This window comes from Natrix helvetica, assembly GCF_964273705.1.
Source record: "Natrix helvetica genome assembly, chromosome: 4".
NCBI lineage: Eukaryota > Metazoa > Chordata > Lepidosauria > Squamata > Natricidae > Natrix > Natrix helvetica.
Window position 1 is genome coordinate 103,682,947 of NC_138550.1, and position 24,807 is coordinate 103,707,753.

Below are 24,807 nucleotides of genomic sequence, written 5' to 3' on the forward strand. Positions count from 1 at the left end.
GCTACTGGGTGCGATGTCATGTGCTCGCCATTTATGACTTCTAGCTGGCTTCCCCATTGACGCTTCCTGTCAGAAGCCAGCAGTGAAGTTCCAAATGGCGATCACATGACCACAGGCGCTAACACTGTTGTCATTGCAAACACCGGTTGCAAACACCGGTTGCCATAGTCACAATCTCATGACTATGGGGATGCTGTGGCGGCTATAACTTTGAAGAACTGGCCGTAAGTCTCCTCATTCAGCGCCATCGTAGGTTTGAATGGTCACTGAAGAAATGGCCATTAACCAAGGATTAAATTACTGTAAAGAACAGTTGGTATTTCTCTTTAAGCCTAGCAGCAGGCTGGTTACCAGCACAATGCGTTAGATTTACTGTCTTTATCGTGTGTCATATGTAGTAGTCATATAAAAAACTTCAAAATGGGGTGGGGGGTTCAGTAATGGGGAATCTTTCCAGAAGAAATAAGTTAAAGGTATCACAATTTATTCAGATACATGTTTGATTATCATGAGGGCAGATTTGGCTAGCAGAGAGATTTGGCCCAGAAAAGAGATACTTTGCCAGCAATATCAGATTGGAAAATCAAATTTGGAAGATGTGCAGCAATGGCAAAATTAATCGTAAAATTTCCAAACAGAAGTTTGGTTAAATTGTAGCAATAATGGCTTTGCTATATATTATATATCACACAGTAAGGCACACTCCAGATAGTATGCTGTTTCTCACTTTCTTCTTTTTCCTTTCGTGTGAACGTTGATTTTATTTTATCATTTTTTAAATTAGTCCCTTAAACCAGCTCCTAGAGTCTTAAGCAAGGCAATGAAGAACAGCGTATGGAAGGCACTCAGCTTAATGATGGCTCTCAAATCAGTGGTGGGATTCAAAAAAAATTATTACTGGTTATGTGGGCATGGCTTGGTGGGCAAGGCATGGCTTGGTGGGCGTGGCTTGGTGGGCATGCCAGGGGAAGGATACTGTAAAATCTCCAATCCCACCCCACTCCAGGGGAAGGTTATTACAAAATCCTCATTCCCTCCCGATCAGCTGGGAGAATAGATGGGGGCGGGGCCAGTCAGAGGTGGTATTTATCGGTTCTCCGAACTACTCAAAATTTCCACTACCAGTTCTCCAGAACTGGTCAGAACCTGCTGAATACCACCTCTGTCTCAAATATATTTTTGTTCTTTTTTTCTTGGACACCTGGACTGAATGCAGGACTATTTCTTTGTAACCTTTTGCCTAGGTCACATGGCAAAGCTATCTATGCATAATGCAGTGATAGTTTGTTCTTCAACCATTTTGCACAGAGATGAATGACTTTTTAGGAGATGAGAAAGAATGGTTTGCCCAAGGCAGCCCAGGTGACCTCTATGCCTAAGGGAATACTAGAACCTGGTTCCTCCACTCTTAGTCCAGCACTATAACCAGTACACCACACTGTCTCTTCGTCCATTGAATGGACGAAGCGCAACCTTAGGGGTTTTTTAATTAGATCTTTTATTCGTCTCTTAAGGGGTTCTAGGGCGGGGGGTGGGTTCAGTCAGGCTGAGGGAGGGAATAGTGCCAGGCAGACAGGTGGGTTTAACAAGGGAGTGAGCAGAGCGATTAAGAGAAGGGGCAGTGGTGACATTCCAGAAGAAGGTCTTCCCATTCTAACGGTCATGGGGAGGGGTAGGTGCGAGGGTAGGCCGAGATCTTGTAACCGGTTGGGAGACCGTGGCCGTTGGATACGGCCGGTCATTTGTCCCAACCCCCGCAATCTAGGTGGTCAGGACCTACAGAGCCGGGGCCTGAGACTGATGCTATGCAACGCCAGGTCCGTTGCCAACAAAGCCCCCCTCATTAATGATTTGATCTCGGAGGGGGAGCCGGACCTGGCAGGGATAACGGAGACCTGGCTGGGCCACGAGGGAGGTCTCCCCCTCGTGGAAATGTGCCCGCCAGGCTACCGTGCATTTCATCAGCCGCGGGCCCAGGGTAGGGGTGGTGGGGTAGCGGTTATCGTAAGGGAAGGCCTTGAGCCAAGAGAGTCCACTGCGCCACAGATAACCGGTTGTGAGTCCCTATGTGTGAAGTGGGGCCCAGGGAGACAGTTGGGCTTGCTGATTGTATACCTGACTCCTCGCTATGCATCAGTGGCCCTGCCCGAGCTCCTCGAGGTGATCGCCGAGATGGCGGTTGAGACCCCCAGGCTGTTAGTCATGGGGGACTTTAACCTGCCATCGGTAGGCGAAACATCTGAGGTGGCTCAGGAGTTCATGGCCTCCATGACAGCCATGGACCGGACCCAGGTAATTCAGGGCCCCACACATGAGGGAGGTCACACACTGGACCTTATTTTTGTATCTAGCCAGTGGAGGAGTGATCTGGGAGTAGGGGATTTAGTTATCACGCCCCTGTCATGGTCAGATCACTCACTTCTCCGGCTCGACTTTCCAACCGCTACTCCCCATCGCGGGGAGGCGGAACCGGAATGTTCTAGATGGTTCCACCCCAGGCGCTTGATGGAACCTGTTAGGTTCCAGACGGAGCTTGGGTCATTCCCTGTAGCCCTGACCCGCACCCGGTCGGAGGACCTAGTGGCCGCATGGAACAGTGCGGCCGCCGGCGCCTTGGACCGGGTTGCGCCTTTGCGGCCTCTTTTGCGGCATCGAATCACCCAGGCCCCTTGGTTTACCGAGGAGCTGGGGGTGATGAAGCGCCGCAAGAGATGCCTAGAGAGCAGATGGAGATCGTCACGCTCCGAGTCTGACCGAGCACAGGTAAGAGCCTATTTACGGACTTACCTTGTGGCATTAAGAGTGGCCAAACGACAATATTGTGCCACTCTTATTGCATCCGCAGATAACAGCCCTGCCGCCCTGTTTAGGGTGACCCGCCCCCTCCTTTCCCAGAGGCCGCGGGAAGCCCCCTTGCAGGGTAGAGCAGAGGAATTTGGGGAATATCTGCAGGACAAAATAGCTCAGATTCGCAGCGAATGGGTCTCCGTTAGCGGTTCAGAAGAGACGTCGGAGGTGGGTCTTGAGGTGCCATCCTGCGAGGAGTTTGACTCTGTTACTTCCGACGATATGGACAGGTTACATGGACGACTGCGAGCCACCACATGTTTACTGGACCTGTGTCCCTCCTGGCTTATACTGGCATCCTGGGAGGTCACACGAGGCTGGCTCCAGGAACTAGTGAACGCTTCACTGAGAGAGGGGTCCTTGCCGGCCGTCTTGAAAGAGGCGGTGGTGAGGCCCTACTCAAGAATCCTTCCCTGGACCCAGCTAAGTTAGTTAATTACTGTCCCGTCTCCAACCTTCCCTTTTTGGCGAAGGTTGTAGAGAGTGTGGTGGCGCAACAGTTCCCACGGCACTTGGAGGAAATTGATTATCTGGATCTGCGCCAGTCCGGCTTCCGGCCCGGTCACAGCACGGAGACGGCTTTGGTCGCGTTGGTGGATGATCTCTGGAGGGCCAGAGATGGGGGTTGTTCCTCCATCTTGGTCCTATTAGATCTCTCGGCGGCTTTCGATACCATCGACCATGGTATCCTACTGCGTCGCCTGGAGGGGTTGGGGGTGAGGGGCACCATTCTGCGGTGGTTCTCCTCCTACCTCTCTGGTCAAACGCAATGTGTGTTGACAGGGGGGCAGAGGTCGAGCCTGAGGCCGCTCACTTGTGGGGTGCCGCAAGGCTCGGTCCTCTCGCCTCTCCTGTTCAACACATACATGAAGCCACTGGGCGAGATCATTCGTGGGTTCGGGGTAGATTACCATCTGTACGCTGATGACACGCAGCTGTACATCTCTACCCCGGACCACCCCAACGATGCCGTCGAAGTGATGTCCCGATGTCTGGAAGCCGTTCGGATCTGGATGGGAAGTAACAGACTCAAGCTCAACCCGTCCAAGACGGAGTGGCTGTGGTTACCGGCACCCCGCTTCAACCAGTTACGTCCATCACTGGCCATTGGGGGCGAACAGCTGGCCCCCGTGGATCGGGCACTCAATTTGGGCGTCCTCCTGGATGCCCGGCTGTCAATGGATGACCATGTGACAGCCGTGGCAAGGGGGGCGTTTCACCAGGTTCGCCTGGTGCGCCAATTGCGTCCCCTATTGGACCGGAACGCCCTCTGCACAATCACTCATGCGCTTGTGACGTCTCGACTGGACTACTGTAATGCTCTCTACATGGGGCTCCCCTTGAGATGCACCCGAAGGCTGCAGCTGGTTCAGAATGCGGCCGTGCGGACAATTGTGGGAGTCACTAGATACTCCCACGTAACACCTTTGCTGCGCGGGCTGCACTGGCTACCTGTGGCTTTCCGGGTGCGTTTCAAGGTGTTGGTTATCATCTTTAAAGCGCTCCATGGCACAGGACCTAGTTATTTGTGGGATCGTATCCTGCCCCATACATCCCTTCGGCCGATTCGCTCTCACAGAGAGGGACTCCTCCGGGTGCCGTCCACTAGGCAATGCCAGCGGGCGACGCCCAGGAGTAGGGCCTTCTCTGTGATGGGCCCGACCCTCTGGAATGACCTCCCCCCGGATATCAGAACTACCACCGACCTCCGCTCCTTCCGTAAGAAGCTTAAAACCCACCTGTTCAATTTAGCCGGCCTGGCCTAATTCCCAATTTTAGTCTTTCAAGCCTGCATTTTTAAATTTTTAGGGGCATGCTTTTTAGTTGATTTTAACTTTTACTATTCTGTACATCTGTATTAGGTTTAATTCGTTTTTAAGGGTATAGGGCAGTGGTGGGCAACCCGCGGCTCGGGAGCCACATGCGGCTCTTTACACCCTTTAATGCGGCTCTTCTGTGTGCCGGGTGCCCGCTCCCCTCCCTCCTCTCGGGCTTCGGAGGGAAGCTTCTGCAAAAGCCCGGGCGAGTGACAACCAATTTTGGTCCTATGACTGCAGAATGCTGCAAAATACCATAAATGCAGGCCAGTTGTTGAGTGTTTCAAATGTGATTGGAACACTCAACAAGGTGACCACAGTGTGTGTGTGTGTGTGTGTGTGTGTGTGTGTGAGTGAGAAAGACAGACAGAGAGAGGAACAGAGAGAGGGAGTGAGGGAGGGAATCAGAGAGAGACTGACAGACAGACACACACATAGAGAGAGACAGAGAGAGACAGAGAGGGGGAGGGAGGGAGAGAAAGATAGACAGACAGAGAGACACACACAGAGTGAGTGATTAAGTGAATGAGTGAGAGACCGTCACACCCACATACACAGAGTGACAGAGAGAGAGGAAGGGAGGGGAGAGAGACAGAGGGAGAGACAGAGACACACACACACACACACAGAGTGAGTGAGAGACAGACAGACAGACACACACACAGAGTGACAGAGATGGGGGAGGGAGGGAGAGAGAGACAAAGAGCCAGAGAGAGAGAGAGAGAGAAAGAAAAAGAAAAAAAGAAAGAAAGTGGGAGAGAGAGATGAAATTAAAAACAACAATATACAAACCTGACTTACTCAAACTATCCAAGGAAATGCAAGGCCAATGTTCACATTAGTGGTTGTGACTTTGTCAGTCAATGTCAGGATGTAATTTTCTCTACATTGTAAGGCAAATTTTACGGAATTTAACGTTATCGATAAATAATATTGTTCTAAAGTTTTTGTTTTATTAGTTGTGTTATTTGTATCCTCCCGACCTATGTGGATACTTGCATGCAGAATATTCTCAATAAAAACTTATTGAAACTAAAAACAGTGTACCATCCTATGTATTTTCGGTTTTAAAAATGTGGCTCTCAAAGTAAATTTCAATCGTGGTTTTGGCGAGATTTGGCTCAGTTGAAAAAAAAGGTTGCCCACCACTGGTATAGGGTATTTATCTTTTGTATCTGTTTTTAATGAGACGCCTGTACACCGTCCCGAGTCCCTTCGGGAGAGGGGGCGGTCTATAAATCTTGAAAAATAAAATAAATAAAATAAACTACTGAGCCGTGGTGGCGCAGTGGTTAGAATGCAGTATTGCAGGCTGCTTCTGCTGATTGCAGGCTGCCAGCAGTTCGGCAGTTCAATTCTGAGTAGCTCAAGGTTAACACAGCTTCCATCCTGATTCCAAGGTTGGTAAAATGAGGAGCCAGATTGTGGGGGGAAATATGCTGACTCTGTAAACCGCTTAGAGAGGGCTGTAAAGCACCGCAAAGTGGTATATAAGTCTCAGTGGTATTGTTATTGCGATATCCTTCTGGCCCATATTTGTAAGTGAGAATTTATATTCTGCAGACTCGTGGATTAGGCATATTCTTCTACTGGTTTGTAAGACATATGGATGGATGGATGGATGTATATACAATAAATGGAGAGAGAGAGGGGGGGGGAGCCAGTTTGGTGTAGTGGTAAAGCATCAGACTAGAAACTGGAAGACTGTGAATTTTAATTCTGCCTTAAGTACACAGCAGGCTGGGTGGCCAGTCACCTCCTTTCAGCCCTAGGAAGGAGGCAATGGCAAATCACTTGTGCAAAACCTTACCATGAAAACTGCAGACATTTGTCCAGGCAGTCTCCTCCAAGAATTGAACATGCTTACATAGAGGAAACACGTGTGTGTGTGTGTGTGTGTGTGTGTGTGTGTGTGTGTGTGCATGCTTCAGTGGTGGGTTCCGGATCCTGTTCCAAGTGGTACGGTTGGAACGGGCCCGGCATCGCCCACATGGATGCGTGGCGTACGCGTGCGTTGTAGCTGCCAGCGACGCTTCCGCAAGCCTCCGCGACGCTCTTAACTGCTTGTTGAAGCGTTGCATAGGTGCTGTATGTGCCATGCGCATGCGTGGAAGCGCTGAAAGCTTTAAAGGACAGGCAAGGAGCTTGGGTGGGTAGGTGGGCCCTCCGGAGCACCGTACCGGAACGGTACCCGGTGCTCCAGGCAGGCTCCGGTACACCCGTACCGGGGCGTACTGCCTGCAACCCACCACTGGTATGCTTGTATATATGTGTGCAAACACAAACACTTACACACATGTGATAATGCCCCTCATAAACAAGACACTAATGGGAAATGCTTAATTTTTGGCTCATCAGAAAACCTGCATTTTCTCATGTGCAGTTCATTCTTCCCTATAGCTTTAGAATGGCCAACTAATCCTAAAATCATGACAAATGATATTACTGATTCTCCACCTCCACCCCCAATAGTATACACATGATAATCTAGAAGTACTGGTTAGAATAACAGTAGCGACTTTTCTGTCTGTCTTGTTTCCTTTAGAATCTGTTTTTGTTAATAGAGCGTAGCTATGTACTGTTTGCACTGATCAAGTGAGCCATTATAGTTTTTTTCCCCCTCCCTTGCTACCTACTGTGAGAAAGGGCTCTTAGTTCAGACTCTGCCAGGCCACAAAAGCAAAAACTCCCTATAGGGATAGAATGACCTCTTTTATAAGCAAATACAATGCTTTGCATCCGAATAGGAAAAATAGTTATGCTCCATTTAGCATTTAATGATTGCACAGACCTATTTACTGCTGAAGTGAAAAATGTATAGCACACCTCTTTTAAGGGAGAATCTGTCTTTAAAACCTCCTTTCCTTTACAGTTAGCCTCTTAATTCAGGGAATTGCTTTTTATTTATTTTTTACCCTAAGTACTTTTTTTTTAATCAAACAAGCTAAGATGAAATGGAATTAGCTTGATTTTTCCATCAAATATTTAGGTGGGATTTTGTGACATGGCAACAATTGTTACAGAGGAATTCACGCTTGCAATGAAATCAGTTCACCTGATTTTTTCCCCCATTGATTATAGCAAGATCCAGGTTCAATGACTTATTTATTTTATTATTTATGAATTAATAATTAATTATTAATCAATGGATTATAGTAGAACTAAGTCAATTCTCATGTTCCATTAATTAAATATCAAGATGATAATTAATTAGTTTGTTTCCCATGCATACATTCTTCCTTCATAAAACAATCATAGCAAGAAGATTCTAAAATATTGTTTCCTGTTTGTTCACACTGTGGGTCCAGAACATACCAGGTTGGAGATTTGAGCCCAAAGTTTCTGTTACTTAACTTGTTACATGTGTTTTGGTCCATTTTACGACTTTTCTTGCCACAGTTGTTAAGTGAATCACTGCAGTTGTTAAATTAGTAACACGGTTGTTAAGTGAATCCAGCTTCCCCGTTGACTTTGCTTGTCAGAGGTCGCAAATGTTGAACACATGACTTCAGGACACTGCAACGGTCATAAATATGAGTTAGATGCCAAACATCTGAATTTTGATCACATGACCATGGGGATGTTGCAATTGTTGTAAGCATGAAACATAGTTGTTAGTCTCATTTTTCAGTACTGTTGCATCTTTGAATGGTCACTAAATGAACTTGTAATTCAAGGACTATCTATAAATAGAATCCTTATTAGAAAAGTTCTTTTAATTGAAGTTTCTATACAAAACAAGAATTTAATTTTTAATTTCCTATACTTAGAAAAATAGAAAAAATCTTTTTCACTATTTCTTAAGTTATCGAATACTTATTTTACGTTGCTTATCTACAATTCTGTTCTATATTTTTAGATTTCGATATCTTTTTATTTTCTGTCCTCTTTTTTCTTCCTCAATCAAATCAAGGTAGGTTAGTCTTTGCTTCACTTTTTCCTAATTTGCTCATGGAACTTCAAGCAAGTGCCTAGCAGTGGTGGGATTCAGGCAGTTCGCACCACTTCAGGAGAACCAATTGTTAACTTTCTGAGCAGGTTGGTGAACTGGTTGTTGGAAGAAATCATTAGGGGAGAGAACCGGTTCTTAAATTATTTGAATCCCACCTCTGATCCCTAGGCTTCCCATCAATACAATAGCAGAGTTGGAAGGGATCTTGGAGGTCTTCTAGTCCAACCCCCTGCCTAGGCAGGAAACCCTATACCGTTCCAGACAGATGGCTATCCAACATCTTCTTAAAGACTTCCAGTGTTGGGGCATTCACAACTTCTGGAGGCAAGCTGTTCCACTGATTAATTGTTCTAACTGTCAGGAAATTTCTCCTCAGTGCTAAGTTGCTTCTCTCCTTGATTAGTTTCCATCCGTTGCTTCTTGTTCTACCCTCAGGTGACTTGGAAAATAGTTTGACTCCCTCTTCTTTGTGGCAACCCCTGAGATATTGGAACACTGCTATCATGTCTCCCCTAGTCCTTCTTTCTATTAAACTAGACATACCCAGTTCCTGCAACCGTTCTTCATATGTTTTAGTCTCCAGTCCCCTAATCATCTTTGTTGCTCTTCTCTGCACTCTTTCTAGACATACCCAGTTCCTGCAACCGTTCTTCATATGTTTTAGTCTCCAGTCCCCTAATCATCTTTGTTGCTCTTCTCTACACTCTTTCTAGAATTTCCACATATTTTCTACATTGTGGCGACCAAAACTGAATGCAGTATTCCAAGTGTGGCCTTACCAAGGCATTATAAAGTGGTATTAACACCAAAGTGGTAAAGTGGTATTAACACCATCGGTCCAAGCCCCTCAATCATTCACATACCAAGTTGAAGATAGCTAGATCTGGTCCAAGACTAGATCCTAAGAGGATGACTAATAGCTGTTGTGGGCCTTCTTATTGCTTCTCTAGACCTGACCTGGTGTACCTTCTGAAGACTACAGGTAGTCCTCAAATTATAACCATTCATTTAGTGACCGTTTGAAGTTACAAAGGCACTAAGTAGAGTGACCTATGACTATTTTTCATACTTATGACCATTGTAGCATCCTCAGGGTCACGCGATTTAAATTCAGATACTTGGTAACTAGCATGTATTTATGAGTTACCATGTCATGGTATCACCTTTTGCAACCTTCTGACAAGCAAAGTCAATGGGAAGTCAGATTCCCCCAACAAATGTGTTACTAACTTAACAACTTCATTCACCTTACTGAACAACTGTGGCAAGAAAGGTCGTAAAATGGGGGCAAAATTCAAAGAACTGTCTTATTTAGCAACAGAACATTTGGTCGTAAGCTGAGGACTACCTGTAATGTTTCACCTTAAGTAATAAATAATGACTTACACCAGGGGTCCCCAACCCCCAGGCCACAGCCCACTACCGGGCCACTGAAGTGGTAGGCAAGCACCTATTCATGCAACCCCCATTTGCGCAAACAGCAGTCAAGCATGTGTGCGCGTTCTCCATTTGCACAAGTGGTGGGCACATATGCCAGCCATTCACGCAAATGGAGTGTACACACTTTCTGGCTGCTCACGCAAAACCCTCCCCCCCCAAGCTGGTTCGCAAAGGCGGAAAGGTTAGAGAACTCTGCCTTAGGCCTTTCTTTGGTAGCATATGAAATTTTACTTCTTAGTGGGATCCAGGCCACGTGAAGGTGGTAGCACCTGGGTTTCTCAGTTGCTTGTCCAACATCCTTCTTAGTGTTTCCTTGCAACCAATGTTCCTTGTTGTTAACTCTGGCCCACTTCTGCCATTGCCAAAGCTTAGTGGCTGCAGTGCCTCAGAGAGAAAGTCCATTCAGAGAGTAGTAAGCCAAGAAGATTATAGGAAGCTCACTTCCTGTCATTCAGGATATTGCTTTAAGTGCTATGTGCTTAGAGCTCAAAGCATTGTTAGAGACCCACACACCAACTTTACGGTCTGTTTCTGTTGCTCCCCTCTGGGAGGGGGTTTCAAAGTATTCGCCTGGACTACTGCAACGTTCTCTACATGGGGCTGCCCTTGAAGAGCACCTGGAGGCTTCAGCTGGTCCACACGGGTTATCATGGGGGTACCTAGGTGCTCCCATGTTACACCCCTTTTAGGCGGCCTGCACTGGTTGCCGGTTGTTTTCCGGGTGCGATTCAAGGTACTAATTATGACCTTTAAAGCGCTCCATGGCTTAAGCCCAGAGTACCTGCGAGACCACCTACTGCCACGAGTAGCCTCCCACCGTCCAGTGCGATCCCACAGAGTTGGCCTCCTCAGGGTGCCGTCGGCCAGACAGTAGCGGTTAGCAACCCCCAGGGTGAGAGCTTTCTCTGTGGGAGCGCCTTCCCTTTTGAATGTGCTGCCCCCGGAGCTTCGCATAATCCCCGACCTCCAGTCCTTCCGACGCGCCCTAAAAAGTTGGCTTTTCCAGCAAGCTGGCCTGGCCTGAACAGAATAAAATAAATGATTAATTTAATTGTTAATTTTAATCTAATTTTAAAATTTTTATTGTTAATATTAATTGGATTTGTTTTTGGATACTTTATTTAATTTCTTTTTTAACTTTTGTAATATGTGTTTTTTTTTATGTTGTATGCCGCCCTGAGTCCTTTGGGAGAAGGGCGGCATATAAATCCAATAAACAAACAAACAAACAACAGTATTCCTAGAAAGACTACCAGATTCTGTAACAGCTTGGTTCCTAGGCCATCCATCTGGTAAACTCACAAGTAAAGTAACTCACTGGTAAACTTCTCGCCATGTACATCTATATATCTGAACTAGACGGTGTTGTTTCTCCGTGTCATATAATATATGTAGTTATAAGCATAATTCCGTATTTATTTATTTAGTCATGTTTATGTACTGTATATTAGAGGTGGAAACCTTTTGAGAGATATATGCAATGAAATTTCATTTTAATGTACGCTGATTAGTGTACATTCAAAGTGACAATAAAATTATTCAAAGTCATCTCTTGGCCTTCCTTTGCCTTCTCAGATGTTGGCCTTCTCCTTCTGGAAGTCACCATTTTTTCTAGGTATCCCAGCCTGATCAATTTTAAAGCATCCAGTACTTTAAAGAGAAAAGAGGACATGGGGCATTTCAGTTGCCCCTTGTCCTTGTTTCCACAACTACAGAGAGGTGTGTTACTTGTATCTTGACATTTTGGCACTGTTTTTCAACAAGTTGCTTTGGAAATCATGATAGAGTAATCATTGTAAAAAGAAGCAGAAGACACTAACAGATGAAAGTATTTCCCCTTTTCTTTCTTTCCATGAGATATTTTCTCTCTCTCTCTCTCTCTCATTCTCTCTCTCTCTCTCTCTCTCTCTCTCTCTCTCCCTCCCTCCCTCCCTCCCTCCCTCCCTCTCTCTCCCTCATTATCAGTTCATTCTTTATAGCAGATTTTTGCTTTTTGGAAAGTACAAGTTTCCAATGCCATTTCTGAAGTTGTTACACTAGTTTGCTTAATCCATAAATAGGATTTATCTCTAATTATTATGTTTTAGCTTAAGGATATGCAGTTAATCGAAACTCACAAAATTTAGCCAGAGCAAGATTAACCTTAACAATGAGCTTCAATAAGTTGGATTTTTAAGCTCGCTACCTATATCTGAGTTAGTTTTTTGAAGGCTAATGTTATGTCACTAATGAATTCTGAAGGCATGAGCAGAAATGGCAATTTCAGATTAATTATTCTTGAGACTGCGGGCAATTTTTGACAAATGCTTTAAAAATCAGACTTATCCTTGGCAGATGGTCTTTTTAAAAGGTACATAGGAGAGGGGCTTCTCTTTTACATAGAGAATATGGCAAACTGCCAGAAGAATTCTCTGCTGAAAAGGGAATAGCAAAATGGTCAGGCCATTATTGATAAGAATGGAGCGGGGGTGAAGGTATTGAAGGTCACAGCTAGGTATTTTTCTAATATGGTTTCCCTACAGTGAATCTCACTCATTGCAATAGAAGACATCCTGTCCCCATTTCAATTTTTTTTCTATTTTTTTTTCATTTCCAAAGTTAAAATGCATAATAAAGACAAAAAAGAGAAAAACAAACTAACAACCATCCGACACTAACAATAAAAATGAAAAAAACGTATACAAAACCAACGGGAAAAAACAAATATGAATATGCTAATCTCTCTAACACACAGGGGTGTCAAACTCGTGTCGCCACAGCAGTGTCACTTAATGTATCACGACTTTTCCCCCCTTCACTAAACCAGGCATGGGCGTGGCCAGCACGTGACGCATCCGGCCCAAAGACCGTGAGTTTGACAGCCTTGCTCTAACATAAAACATAAAAAGTCAACCCTATCTGAATGCTGACAAATATGCTATTATCTTCTCCTTATAGAGTACGTCTGCAAGTAGTTATACACTTTCCCATCTATATTTGATTTTAAAAAATACTATATTACATAAATATATGTCCCTGGTGTGGAAATCTGTTTATCTAGCAATCCAAATGACCCAGCCTCTGTTTTTACACACACACACACACACACACACACACTCAACAGGTAACCTGTTCCCATTTTCAAAGTCTTCAGTAAAGCTTTATGAAAGAACCATAGAGAGAAAAATGTGTCTAAGTGGGGGGAGGAAATTTGTAATCTTTTAGCCACCCCAGCTGTTTCACAGATCGTCTTGGCCTTTGATAGAGAATTTAATTTATTTTTTCAAATTTAAGGACTGGTAGGAATGTGATTTAAACTGCTCAAAAGGCGTGGAATAAAAATTTTCTTGAAGACAACAACTTTTTTTTTACAAAGTGCAAAGGTTGGAAAGAGGGTCTTTCAACACAGGACCATCCTTTTCTTAAACTGGAATAATCTAAGGAAAAAAGTGTATTCTCTGTATTATAAACATGTAATCTAAACAATGTTAAAAGGATATCTATATCTATATCTATCTATCTATCTATCTATCTATCTATCTATCTATCAAGGGTGGGTTTCAACTGGTACGGACCGGTACAGCTGTACCGGATGGTGAAATTTAGCATGCCTTCTCGTACCCGTTTGTCAGGAGGCCCCTCCCCTCGTTCGCTCTTTCACTCGCCCTGCCCATCCTCACCATGCTGCCCAAAAGTTACCAGAAGAAGAATCAGAAGAAGAAAGAACTGGTGAGTGGCTGAGGGGGGGAGGGGGGGAGAATGTTGAGAAAGGGAAGAGGCAGAGGGGCTGGAAGATACTACAGGAACACACTTCCAGCCCCTCTGCCTCTTCCTGGATTCACTCAGATGTTTTTTTAAAACCCACAGCCCGTGCACAGCATACTCTTCCAGCCCCTCTGCCTCTTCCCTCTTCCTGGATTCATTCAGATGTTTTTAAAACTCACAGCCTGTGCACAGCACACACACTTCCAGCCCCTCTGCCTCTTCCTGGATTCACTCAGACATTTTTAAAACTCACAGCCTGTGCACACTTCCAGCTCCTCTGCCTCTTCCCTCTTCCTGGATTCAGTCACACGTTTTTAAAACTCACAGCCTGTGCACAGCACACACACTTCCAGCCCCTCTGCCTCTTCCCTCTTCCTGGATTCACTCAGATGTTTTTAAAACCCACAGCCTGTGCACAGCACACACCCTTCCAGCCCCTCTGCCTCTTCCCTCTTCCTGGATTCATTCAGAAATTATTAAAACTCACAGCCTGTGCACAGCACACACACTTCCAGCCCCTTTGCCTCTTCCCTCTTCCTGGATTCACTCAGACGTTTTTAAAACTCACAGCCTGTGCACAGCACGCACACTTCCAGCCCCTCTGCCTTTTCCCTCTTCCTTTGTGTGTGCACAGGCTGTGAGTTTTAAAAACTCTGGGGAAAGAAAAAAATTATGAATGTTAAAAAGCAAGGAAAGGAGACAGTACAGTTCATGGAAGACCAAATCGACACCTGAAGAGGCAAGGGAGGGGGCTGTATGCTTCCTTGGAAGGTCCTTAACAACGATCTGGACTCCGGTGCTGACTGAACTTTTTCTGTTGCTATTGCTACCTCCCTTTTCTCTTCCAATGAGTGCTTGTTTGCAAAACTGTTTGTTGTTGTGTCCAAAGCATGCAGCTCCAACATCCATTGGTCTGACCCACACAGGTTGGCGTGCAGTTGGGATTGATGCACTATATGGGAATCTTGGTAGACTTTCAGCTTCTGTTGGAGGAATAGGTGACAGTTGTGGCCAAGAAGGCCATTGCACAGGTGTAGTTTACACACCAGTTACATCCATTCTTGTATTGAGAGACCCTCTTTGCTGTCATTCAGGCTTTGGTTGCCTCATGGGTGGAGTACTACAATGTGCTCTACATGGAATTGCCCTTGAAGACTATTAGAAGCTGTATCTGGTCCAGAATGCTGCTGCATAAGAGTACTGGACAAGTCTTGCTCTACCTATATAACCGTGAGGGGAACCTGTTGTGGCCCAGCAGGAGCCGTTGGAGTTGCCACCAGACTCCGACAGCGAGGGTCCCTCTGAATCGGCTCAGGAGGATGTGGAGGACCCTGGACAGGGTTCTGACTCTGAGCAGGGCGCAGAGAGGCTGGTTGGGCACCAGGAGGCGCCTGAGGCATGGAGCAGTGGTGAAAGCCAAAGGAAGGGGGCTCCTGATGTCATGCCTTGGAGCAGTGGGGAGGAGTCACGGGACAGTGAGTCAGACATCAGCAGTGAGCTATTAGATGCTCGTTACCGGTGTGCTATCCGGCCTAAGGAGCAATTGAGCAATTACAGGAGATAATTGCTCTCAGCTGCTGATAATTAGACTCCTCTCCAGACTATAAAGGGACTGCTTGTGGACACGCCCTTTGCAGGAATCAACTGATCATTGGAGGTGGAGAAGCTCTCAGATCTGCGTCGTACTTTGGCAGGCTGGATTGCTGCCAAAGGGTTTACCTGGATTGCTGCCAATCTGTTCCCTGGACCTTGGCAGGCAGGAGTGCTGGTAAGGTGGTTATCTGGAGTTTGGTAGCTGGATTGCTGCCAAGAGGTGTCGCTGTAGCTGGATTGCTGCCCAAAGTGCTATCTGGATTGCTGCCAAGGTGGAACTTGTATGAAAATAAACATCTTGAAGAGTCTTTGTGTCGGAGTGACTTGGTGACGTGAGGCGGGGGTCAGAACAGGAACTTATGGCACATGTGCCAGAGGTGGCACGCAGCACCCTCTCTGATGGTACGAGAGCAGTCGCCCAAGTTCAGCTCCGCCGCACATGCACACTCCTGCCTCTTGTGCTGGACAGCTGGTCTTCATGTCTCTGCTGTGCATGCGTGGGGGGCAGAGCACGTGCGGGATCGTGCAGGCATGCATGGGGGCGGGGCACATGCAAGAGACTGCATGTGCATGCGCAGGAGGCAGGGCATGTGGAGTTTGCGCATGCTTGTGCAGGAGGCATGTGGAGGTCACATGTGCATGCCTAGGGGCAGGGTGTGTGCGCATTGCATTTTGGGGGTTCGGGCACAGAGTTGCCTTGAAACTTTGATAACTCCAATCGAAAAAGGTTAATCATCATTGCTATATAATAACCCTGCTGTCTGAGTTACACTGATTATAGGTTGGTTTCTGAATGCAGTTCAGTGCTAAATATTACATATGAAGGACATTTGAAGCACTACCTGTCTCCTGGAGCTTTCACCTGCCCCATGTAGTCCAACACAAATGGCGTGGTTTGGTTTAGGTCGAGTCAATTAAGCAATGTCACCTAATGGATCCAGGAGGCCCTCTTCTGTGTCACAGTGTCATTGTACCTTCCATTTGGAATAGCATCCTGATGAAGAAGTAGATTGAGAAGTTTGCAAAACCTGTTTTGCAAAAGTTCATTAGATTTTAGCTTCCAGGCTGGCTTTGAAAGTTGGTGGCAGTCTGTAGGAATAAGTCTTCCTATTGAAATTTGGATTGTAAAATTTAAAGTAGTTAAATGTTGTTTTACTTTATCTTTAAAAAAAGGAAGCAAAGTTTGTAATGAAGATCAATTCAGCTACTGGTAATTGATCAGATTTGATGGAGGGGAGAGCAAACTCTTGTTTAACTTTACAACACAAGTGTTTTAATTTCTTTATCTCCTCATAAATCCAGTGTTTGGGAGCACAAGAACCACATATATATAAGAATGTATTACTTTTCAGATTTTTTTAAAATCCTTTCTGCCTAATCCAAATAAAAATACCTTCAAATTATGGCTTTGCCCCGCTTTTGTGATATTATTGGCACCCTGAAGGCTAAACATAAAAAATGATAAGAAAATGTGCCAGTATAATTTGTCAGTATAATTTGCCAGTATAATTTGTCAATTGAAATGTCACATCAATCATTATTGAATTCGCCTAACAATCTGTATTGTGTGTGTGTGTGTGTGTGTGTGTGTGTGTACACATACACATACACACACACACGTCAGGGGTGGGTTCCTGCCAGTTCTAGCCTCTTCTATAGAAGAGGTTCCACAAATCTGCAGTGCTGTTTAGAACCGGTTCCAGCTCCCTCCCCCCGCTTATCCGCACATCATCAAGATGAAGAGCGAGAGGAGGAATTCTGGGAATTGAAGTCCACAAGTCTTAAAGCTGTCAAGTTTGAAAACCCCTGGGGTTTTTGTCTAAAAGGGTAGGGTGCAAGGGTCTTGTAACTTGACAGATTTAAGACTTGCACACTTCAATGCCAGAGTTCCTGAGCCAACATGACTGGAGGAGGAATTCTGGGAGTTGAAGTCCACAAGTCTTAAAGCTGTCAAATTTGAACACCCCTGGGGTATTTTTTTTTCTGAAAGGTTAGGGGTGCAAGGGTCTTGTAACTTGACAGCTTTAAGACTTGCATGCTTCAAATGCCAGAGTTTCTGAGCCAACATTTTGGTTGCTAAGCAAGAGCGTTGTTAAGTGAGTTTCACCACATTTTATAAGTTGGTCACGCCCACCCAGTCACAGGACTGCCAAGCCACTTCCACTCGGTCACATGACTGGCAAGCCACTCCCACCTGGTCACATGGCCAACAAGCCACTCCCACAAAGCAGGCCACACCTACAGAAGAGGTTCTAAAAAGTTTTGAAACCCACCACTGATACATGTGTGTGTATACATACCCCCCTCTTTCTGTGTGTGTGTGTGTGTGTGTACACGGTACACATACCTACATACAAACATACATACATGAAATATGTATGTTATAAGAATATTCAGCAACATTTGATATTGCATTTGTATGTAAAATAGAGATTCCCTGTTTAATATCCTGGTGTCAGAGCAGTAAAGACAGTTATTCCTGTTGTTGTTAATTTACTGTTACAGCTGCTTCCTTGATATGCAATTTAATTTTCAACCCACCAGGGGGCTAATGATCCTCACCTATGTAGTTTTTGAACAAGGCTGTTATTTTCCATGTCAATATTGTTTGTATTCCTATTCTAGGTGATTCTTTTTTACACTAACTTGGCATTCACAAGGCAGCATACCATAACTGTCTTCATAGGTCAAAATGAGGAATGATTTGTTGGAAAAATTATAAATCTGAACCTTTCATTGGAAGCGCCTGGTGTTTCCATGAATATTTCTAAAGGGAAAACAGTGGGTAATGTCTACTTACACGATTTCCTAAATATTTTTGTATCCTGTTTTTTTAAAAACTGTTCTGCCATCCTGTATAATGTATCTGGCAATATTATTGATTCAGATAGAGATAAGCACATTGTTTTCATCATGGCCAGATTCAAATAATCTTCTCTAGAGTTAGAAAGCCAGGAACAATAGGCTTCTAAAAAAAGTTCTGTTTCATGTTTCAGCAGATTATTTCTGCTCTGCTTTGAACCATACTTTGCTGCTACATCGAATGTCAGCTTGTTTAGTGTTGGTCAGATATTTAGAACGACAAGGCAGGATTTCATTCCACTCAGATGCAACTCAGTAATGAATAATAAAATGATGATAATTCCTCAGAGACCATACAGTTCAGTCCCTGACATTTCCACACATTCTTTCCAGTGCTGTTGGTTGGAAAAGAAGGGAATACATCTCTTCCATCTTCCCTGTGGCTGCCATTCACACAGAAGGCTGTTATTTCATCTTTCCTTCATCTTCTCCAAAATAAACATGGCCTGCAGTTCCTCCTAATGCAGGATTTCCAGAACTCGCTCCAATATATCAGTACCTTCCCTAAAATGTCTGAACACAGGTCTCTTGTACAGTATAATAAAACAGAATTAGACCCTCCTGTCATTTTCCAATTGAAAACTCTTAATATTGATTTTTATGTATAGATTCACAATTAAAATAAGCTTGGGACTGAAATATTAGACACTTCTTCAAGGTTGAAGACTAGTCTAGTTTTGGTGGGAAGGATCTAGCTGCACGTTTCGGGGGGGGGGGTTCCTCATTTTTACAACATTGCATTCGGAGGCAGCAGACAGAAATGACAAAATGTCTTGAAGTGATAACCTATTGGAAGAAATCTTTATTACCTTGCATGTACAAGAGTTTTATTCATTTTATGGTACGGCCGAAATATTTGAGTTTCTTGCAGCTTCGTTGAAAATATATGTCAGTTGCTTGGAAGGGGGGGAAAAAAACACTTTTCTCGAAATGACTCTGTCTGTAGGTGACATTGAATGTCTTTGTAATTAACAAATTTTAATGGCCTTGTAAATATTATATAAAGGTTCCGTGTTGTAACTGTAAATGATAATTGGATTAGTCAGCAAGTGGCTTGTTTTATCTCCAAGTACTTGGGACTTTTATAGGCTGTAACTAAACTATTAGTCAGCTCACTTTTAGCAGTTTGATCAGTGCAAAATACTACATGCTTAAGCAGTACTGCTCAAGACGCCCAATAAGCCAGCAACTCCCCAAGATGGGAAAGGAGCTCTATACTCATGTTTAACTTGCATTAGTAAGGCGTCTCACATTAGTCACTGGCTGTGAATGTTAATCACTCTCAAGCAATAATTCACAGCGTTGTTGTAGTACTGTGGTGCTCATAAAATGAACTTAGTAACCCACCACTACCCAGGGGATATGTCTCTTTCATTGCAATTGAATACCCAGCCTGACTGCATAATAGTTAGGATTATGAAATAGTGCGTTTTAAAAAAGGGTGAGCAGCTGGATAATAAAATAACAAGCTCCAAAGCAGGTTTGTTAATTATCTTTCTGTCTGTCTCTTGTTGACAGAAGGAGTATGTGAGATATGGTTGACCAGCGAAGATACCGGGGCTTATGGCAGAGACATTGGCACAGACCTCCCGACTCTCTTGTGGAAGCTAGTGGAAGTGATCCCTGAGGGAGCAATGCTAAGGCTTGGCATGACAAACCCTCCGTATATTTTAGAGCATCTGGAGGTACGTTCACGAGCAAAGCAATTGCAGTGACTAACCAGCTTCCTTTGACATCATGCAGGGACTGACAGCCTGCAGCTTGTCTCTTTTGCTTGCAGCTTGTCTCTTTTGCAACTGCATTCATAATACGAAAATGCAAGGTAAGATGGGATCAGAAATTGCACAAGCAACGGGCAAGTTCATGAAGAAACATAACCCAAAATGTTCAATGGGGCCCATTATGGATGGAGCGGTTCATAAACAAATTGCCAAGGAATATATCAAAAGTGTAGGCCACAAGGGAAATAAATAATGCACATTTTCTCATCCTCCCCTGAGCTGATGCCCTGGAGATGCGTGTTTGGATTACAAAACACTACAAGTACCATTCAGCAAAGCTGAAGGTAGAAGATACTGCAAACTGTAGCCCATATAATACCACACTGAAGGAAAGCCTGCTATTTAACACTTTCCTTTCCTCTGGTACCCACAAGATTGTGCAATATTCTAGAACAGGGCTGTCAAACTCCTGGCCTGCAGGCCGGATGCATCACGCTTTGGCCACGCCCACACCCAGTTTAGCGAAGGGGAAGAAAGTCCCCATACGTCACATGGTGACAACGTAAGTGAAACCCCTGTTCTAGAAACTTCTCCAACTGAAATGTTGGCACTTCTCAATTCAGTACCCAAGACCTATGCTATTTTTAGGTGAATCATCACAGGTTAATAGGTAATAACATACTTCAGAAGATTTTGCGTAGTTTATTTATGCTGTTTTGAACTTCTTTGAATACATTTTATCCCAAGACGCATACCAGAATTAGTTAGCAGGATTATACAGCAGCAGAAATACTGAGATTTTTTTTTTGTTCTTGACTTTTTCTTTAGGATTTGTTTACATGCAGAATGGCTTTATTTGCATATTTATAAATATACATAGTATATTTATATTCTGCATAAAGGCCAACCAAAAGAAAAAGGGGGAAACATAACATGTCAGTTCAATTTTTAAGTAATGCAAACTTTCCAAGGGGGAGTTATACATAATATACAGTCTGCAGTCGGTAATCTGCCTCCTTGTCTTATTTATCTTGAGTGTGGCAGCTCATTTCAGAAGATTGGCTGCAAAGATGGCAGTTCTAGTCTTTGGTCTGCTGTTTCTCACAAAACTACCTTAATCCTCCCTTCAGTAATAAATTCACTTTTTATCACTTCTCATTAAATATAGTATTAACATATATAAATGCATTTTAATGGTGTGGTTTGATTACTCCAAGTATATGCAGCCTGCAACTTCTAGGATATACCTGTCCCTAAACCAGGGGTGTCAAACTGGTGGCCCGCAAACCAGATGTGTCACGGCCAGACCACATCCGCTTCAGTTCCGCGAAGGTAAAACTGCCGCGATATGTCACGTGATGGCAACGTGACGTCGGGAGTTTGACACCCATGCCCTAAATCAATCTTTCTGCAATTCTTAGAAACCTCTGATAGGCTTGTTTCTTTAAAAGTAATTCCCCCTTAAAAAAGAACAGAGGAAAAATCAAAATCCCGCCCACCCCTTTGGTAAAAACCTGCCTCCTACAGCTCTGATGGATCAAAAAGTAGCGCCCCTCTGCCATAAATAGTTGCTCATTGGCAACTACAGTGTAGGACAGGCATGTCCAAAGTGCGGCCTGGGGGCCAAATGTGGCCCTTTTTCAAATTTCAAGCGGCCCGCAGCCTCTTCTCCCCACTGGAGTTATTTGTTTAGTCTTTCATAAAATACCATATTTTTCAAAGTATAAAGATGCATCTTTTTCCCCTCAAAAAAGAGGCTAAAAATCTGGGTGCATCTTATACACTGAATACTGCATTTTTTGCTTCCCAAAACTCTGCCCCCTTCACCAAAATGGCTGTGCATAGCCTTTAGGAGGTTTTCAGAGTGCTCCTGGGGGCTGTGGAGGGCATAAATGAGCAAAAAATGGGCCATTTTTTGCTCAACTTTGCCCCCCCCCCAAGCCCCTAGGAGCACTCTAGAAGCCTCTTAAAGGCTATTCATGCCCTTTTAAAAAAAGGCCCATTTTCATGGGAGAGTGCAAAAACTTTTTTTAAAATTTGCCTCTTCAAAATCTTGGTGCATCTTATACTCCGAAAAATACGGTAGTTAATTCGCATTTAATGTTAAGGGTTCAAAGAATGTCAGGCTGAATGATCGGCCCCACACATTTTCACCTCACCAAATCTGGCCCTCCTCGCAAAAAGTTTGGACACCCCTGGTGTAGGAGTTTGTGCAGCAGGAAGTGTCAGCTCTACCAGGTAAACCAGACCAAAAACAGGATTAAATGAATTTTATTGTAAGGCTACATTAACAAAATCTTGCAAGTCTAAAGGTGCAAACTTTCTGCCTTCACTTTTAACCGCTTGATTCATTAGGGCAGGCCCTTCCTAAATGTCATGGTTTGACTGTTAAGCCACTGGGAGCTCCAGCATTTCTTGGCGGATAGTTTCCTGGACAGCATCTCTTGCCATCTTTCCCCAAGATCATTCATGCATTCCTTTACAGGAAGTCTCCAAAGCACCCTTGCCTGCCAAATTTATGAATCTGTAAATACTTCTGAGCATTTTTGAAAGTTCGTCCATAATTATTCCATTATTATTTGCCTGTCACTTGGCCTGCATATTTTTTTTCTGTTCTCATCCAAAAGAAGAATGAAGGACTGAATCCCATACTTATTCAGTTTTACATCAGTGGCATTATATAGACGTCACCAAATGGGGCTTCTGTCTCCTTGACTCTGGATCATAAAGCAGTCTCGTTGTAGATATTAGTCCATTTCTGCATTAAAAGGGACTCGACATTTACACAATTTTGGTCAGCAGTTTTTTTTTAAGGACATTCATTGTTCGCTGGGAGAGAAAAATCAAGCAAGCCTCATTTTCCAAGATACGAATAGCTCTTTCTTAAAAGAATATTAACAGACACATCTGTTGGTGTGGCAATTATCTGAAAGCAATACTTTCCAAAGAAAAACAGAGGTCAGATGTTGCCTTAAGATACTCTTTGTTCAGTAAGCTTCAATTGGCTGAGGAGATGCAACATATTAAGCCATAGAAAATGGACAGGCAAGCTTTTATAGGTAACAGGAACAACTGTTCTTAAAATAAAAACCCACAATTGATCTCTAGGTAGTACACAAAGACAATAGTGATACATCCCCAAAAATCTATTTGATCTTCTGAACATATTGCTTCAGATTTTACCAAGCTAATATTCAATTAGCCCAACAGATTATCAAGTAGCTAGCAAATTCCTTAAGAATATAGACTGTTTTGTAATCTAGTACCTTGCTAACAAAGGAAAAGCACATGGGGGCACTCATACATTAACTATTGGCCATTTTTGAAACTGAACATTCTTTCTCTGGATCGTATAACAGCTGACAGCCATATCTGGGGAAAACACACGGCTGCTTTAAAGAGCTGGTGACAGGCTTTGCTCCATCTCAACCATCTGATGACTGAAAATCTTTCAAAGGGACCTAAGGGTAAAGGTAAAGCTGAGTATAGATTGGAGGAGCTTATGGAAATCTACAGTTCATGTATAATGCATTATTTCATCTTTTTATTTGTCTTTTCAGGATACTTTTAGCTTTATGAACTTAAGGAGGGAAGGCTTCCTTAGTTTTTCTTTCATAACATCAATAAGAGGCACTTGACATTTCAGGATGCAGGAGATGAATTCAGACCTTCTTGAAGCCTTTCTGTCATCCGGTCTTGTCAAAGATGCACACTTTTTAGATTTTAATAAATCTAAGCCCCATTAAGTTTCAGTAAAAGGGCTTTCATTCATTTCTTTGTCATTTTCAATATTGTAACTGCTTTGTTCTTCTCAAGGTCAGGACATAAGGACATTTACTGTCTTTATGTGCTTTGTTAGAGTATATGTGCTTGGGAAAGATACTCAACGTTAAATCAAACCTTGTTTTTTTAAACATTTTGTTAAACGAAACAATATCTAGATTTGCATAACACATTTAGTCAAAACTTTTTTTAAAAAAAAACCACACACCCTCTGCTATAAAATTTGTGAACCCAGCTTGTGGTTGAGAGCTAGTGGGGCTGCTTCTCTGATAACCCAAAGGTTTTCTAGAATGTTTTAGGAATTCTGTTCTCAATACAACTTTTGATTTTGATCCTAAAGAAAGTACAAGACTCTAATAATAGGCAGAGTTGCCTTGTGGGTAATCAAAAGTGCATTTGCACAATAAACATTTTTAAAAGCCATTAATTAATCATCAATTATCTTGAACAGTTGAAAAATGCTATTGGTAAATTTGCTGATTATATTGCTTTTCCTCCAGAAATCACTTGATTTCTATCATAGACGTTTGTTGGGAGGGGGGGTTGGGGCTATGTTTGCACCTTGTTTCTGAGTGTGGAGAGAATATACAAAAGTCTATATTTTAAAGAAGTTGTTCACACCTGCCAGTGCCTTTTTAAACGCTTAATTGCACATGATGAGATGCATAGGCCTCCATGTCACCTGTCAAGATGAGTCATGCTCAAAGTCTGCCATATGCCATCTGTGTTTTTTTTTTAATCTTCCTTATTAATTCAGGTTATTCCAATGAAACCCTGACCATTGAGAGGAATTTTGTATGCTGTGTATTTTTTTTCCCTTTGAAGAATTTGAAATGCCTTAGTGCTCCCTTTCTTTGATTCCTATCAGCTGAGCATTTGTGATCTGTAGCTTCATTTGAGCACATAACTTTACAGATGGCTTCTCTAGACATGCCCTGACACAGAACCTAAAAATGGAGGGTAGAACAACAGCTAATCTCTTCTTTCTTATTCTTGGTTCTTGTACAAAAACCCAATTATTTAGTAGTACACTGGTAAAGTTGTTTGG

General features: G+C 43.6%; 1 protein-coding gene across 1 annotated transcript in view; it reads left to right on the forward strand.

Annotated features, from left to right (window-relative positions):
- Positions 1-24,807, forward strand: part of CDKAL1 (CDKAL1 threonylcarbamoyladenosine tRNA methylthiotransferase) — a 332,059-nt gene that overhangs the window by 196,885 nt on the left and 110,367 nt on the right. Inside the window, exon 10 of the mRNA XM_081952974.1 lies at positions 19,774-19,940. Within this exon, the coding sequence (XP_081809100.1) occupies positions 19,774-19,940 (167 nt within the window). The remainder of the gene's footprint in view (positions 1-19,773; positions 19,941-24,807) is intronic.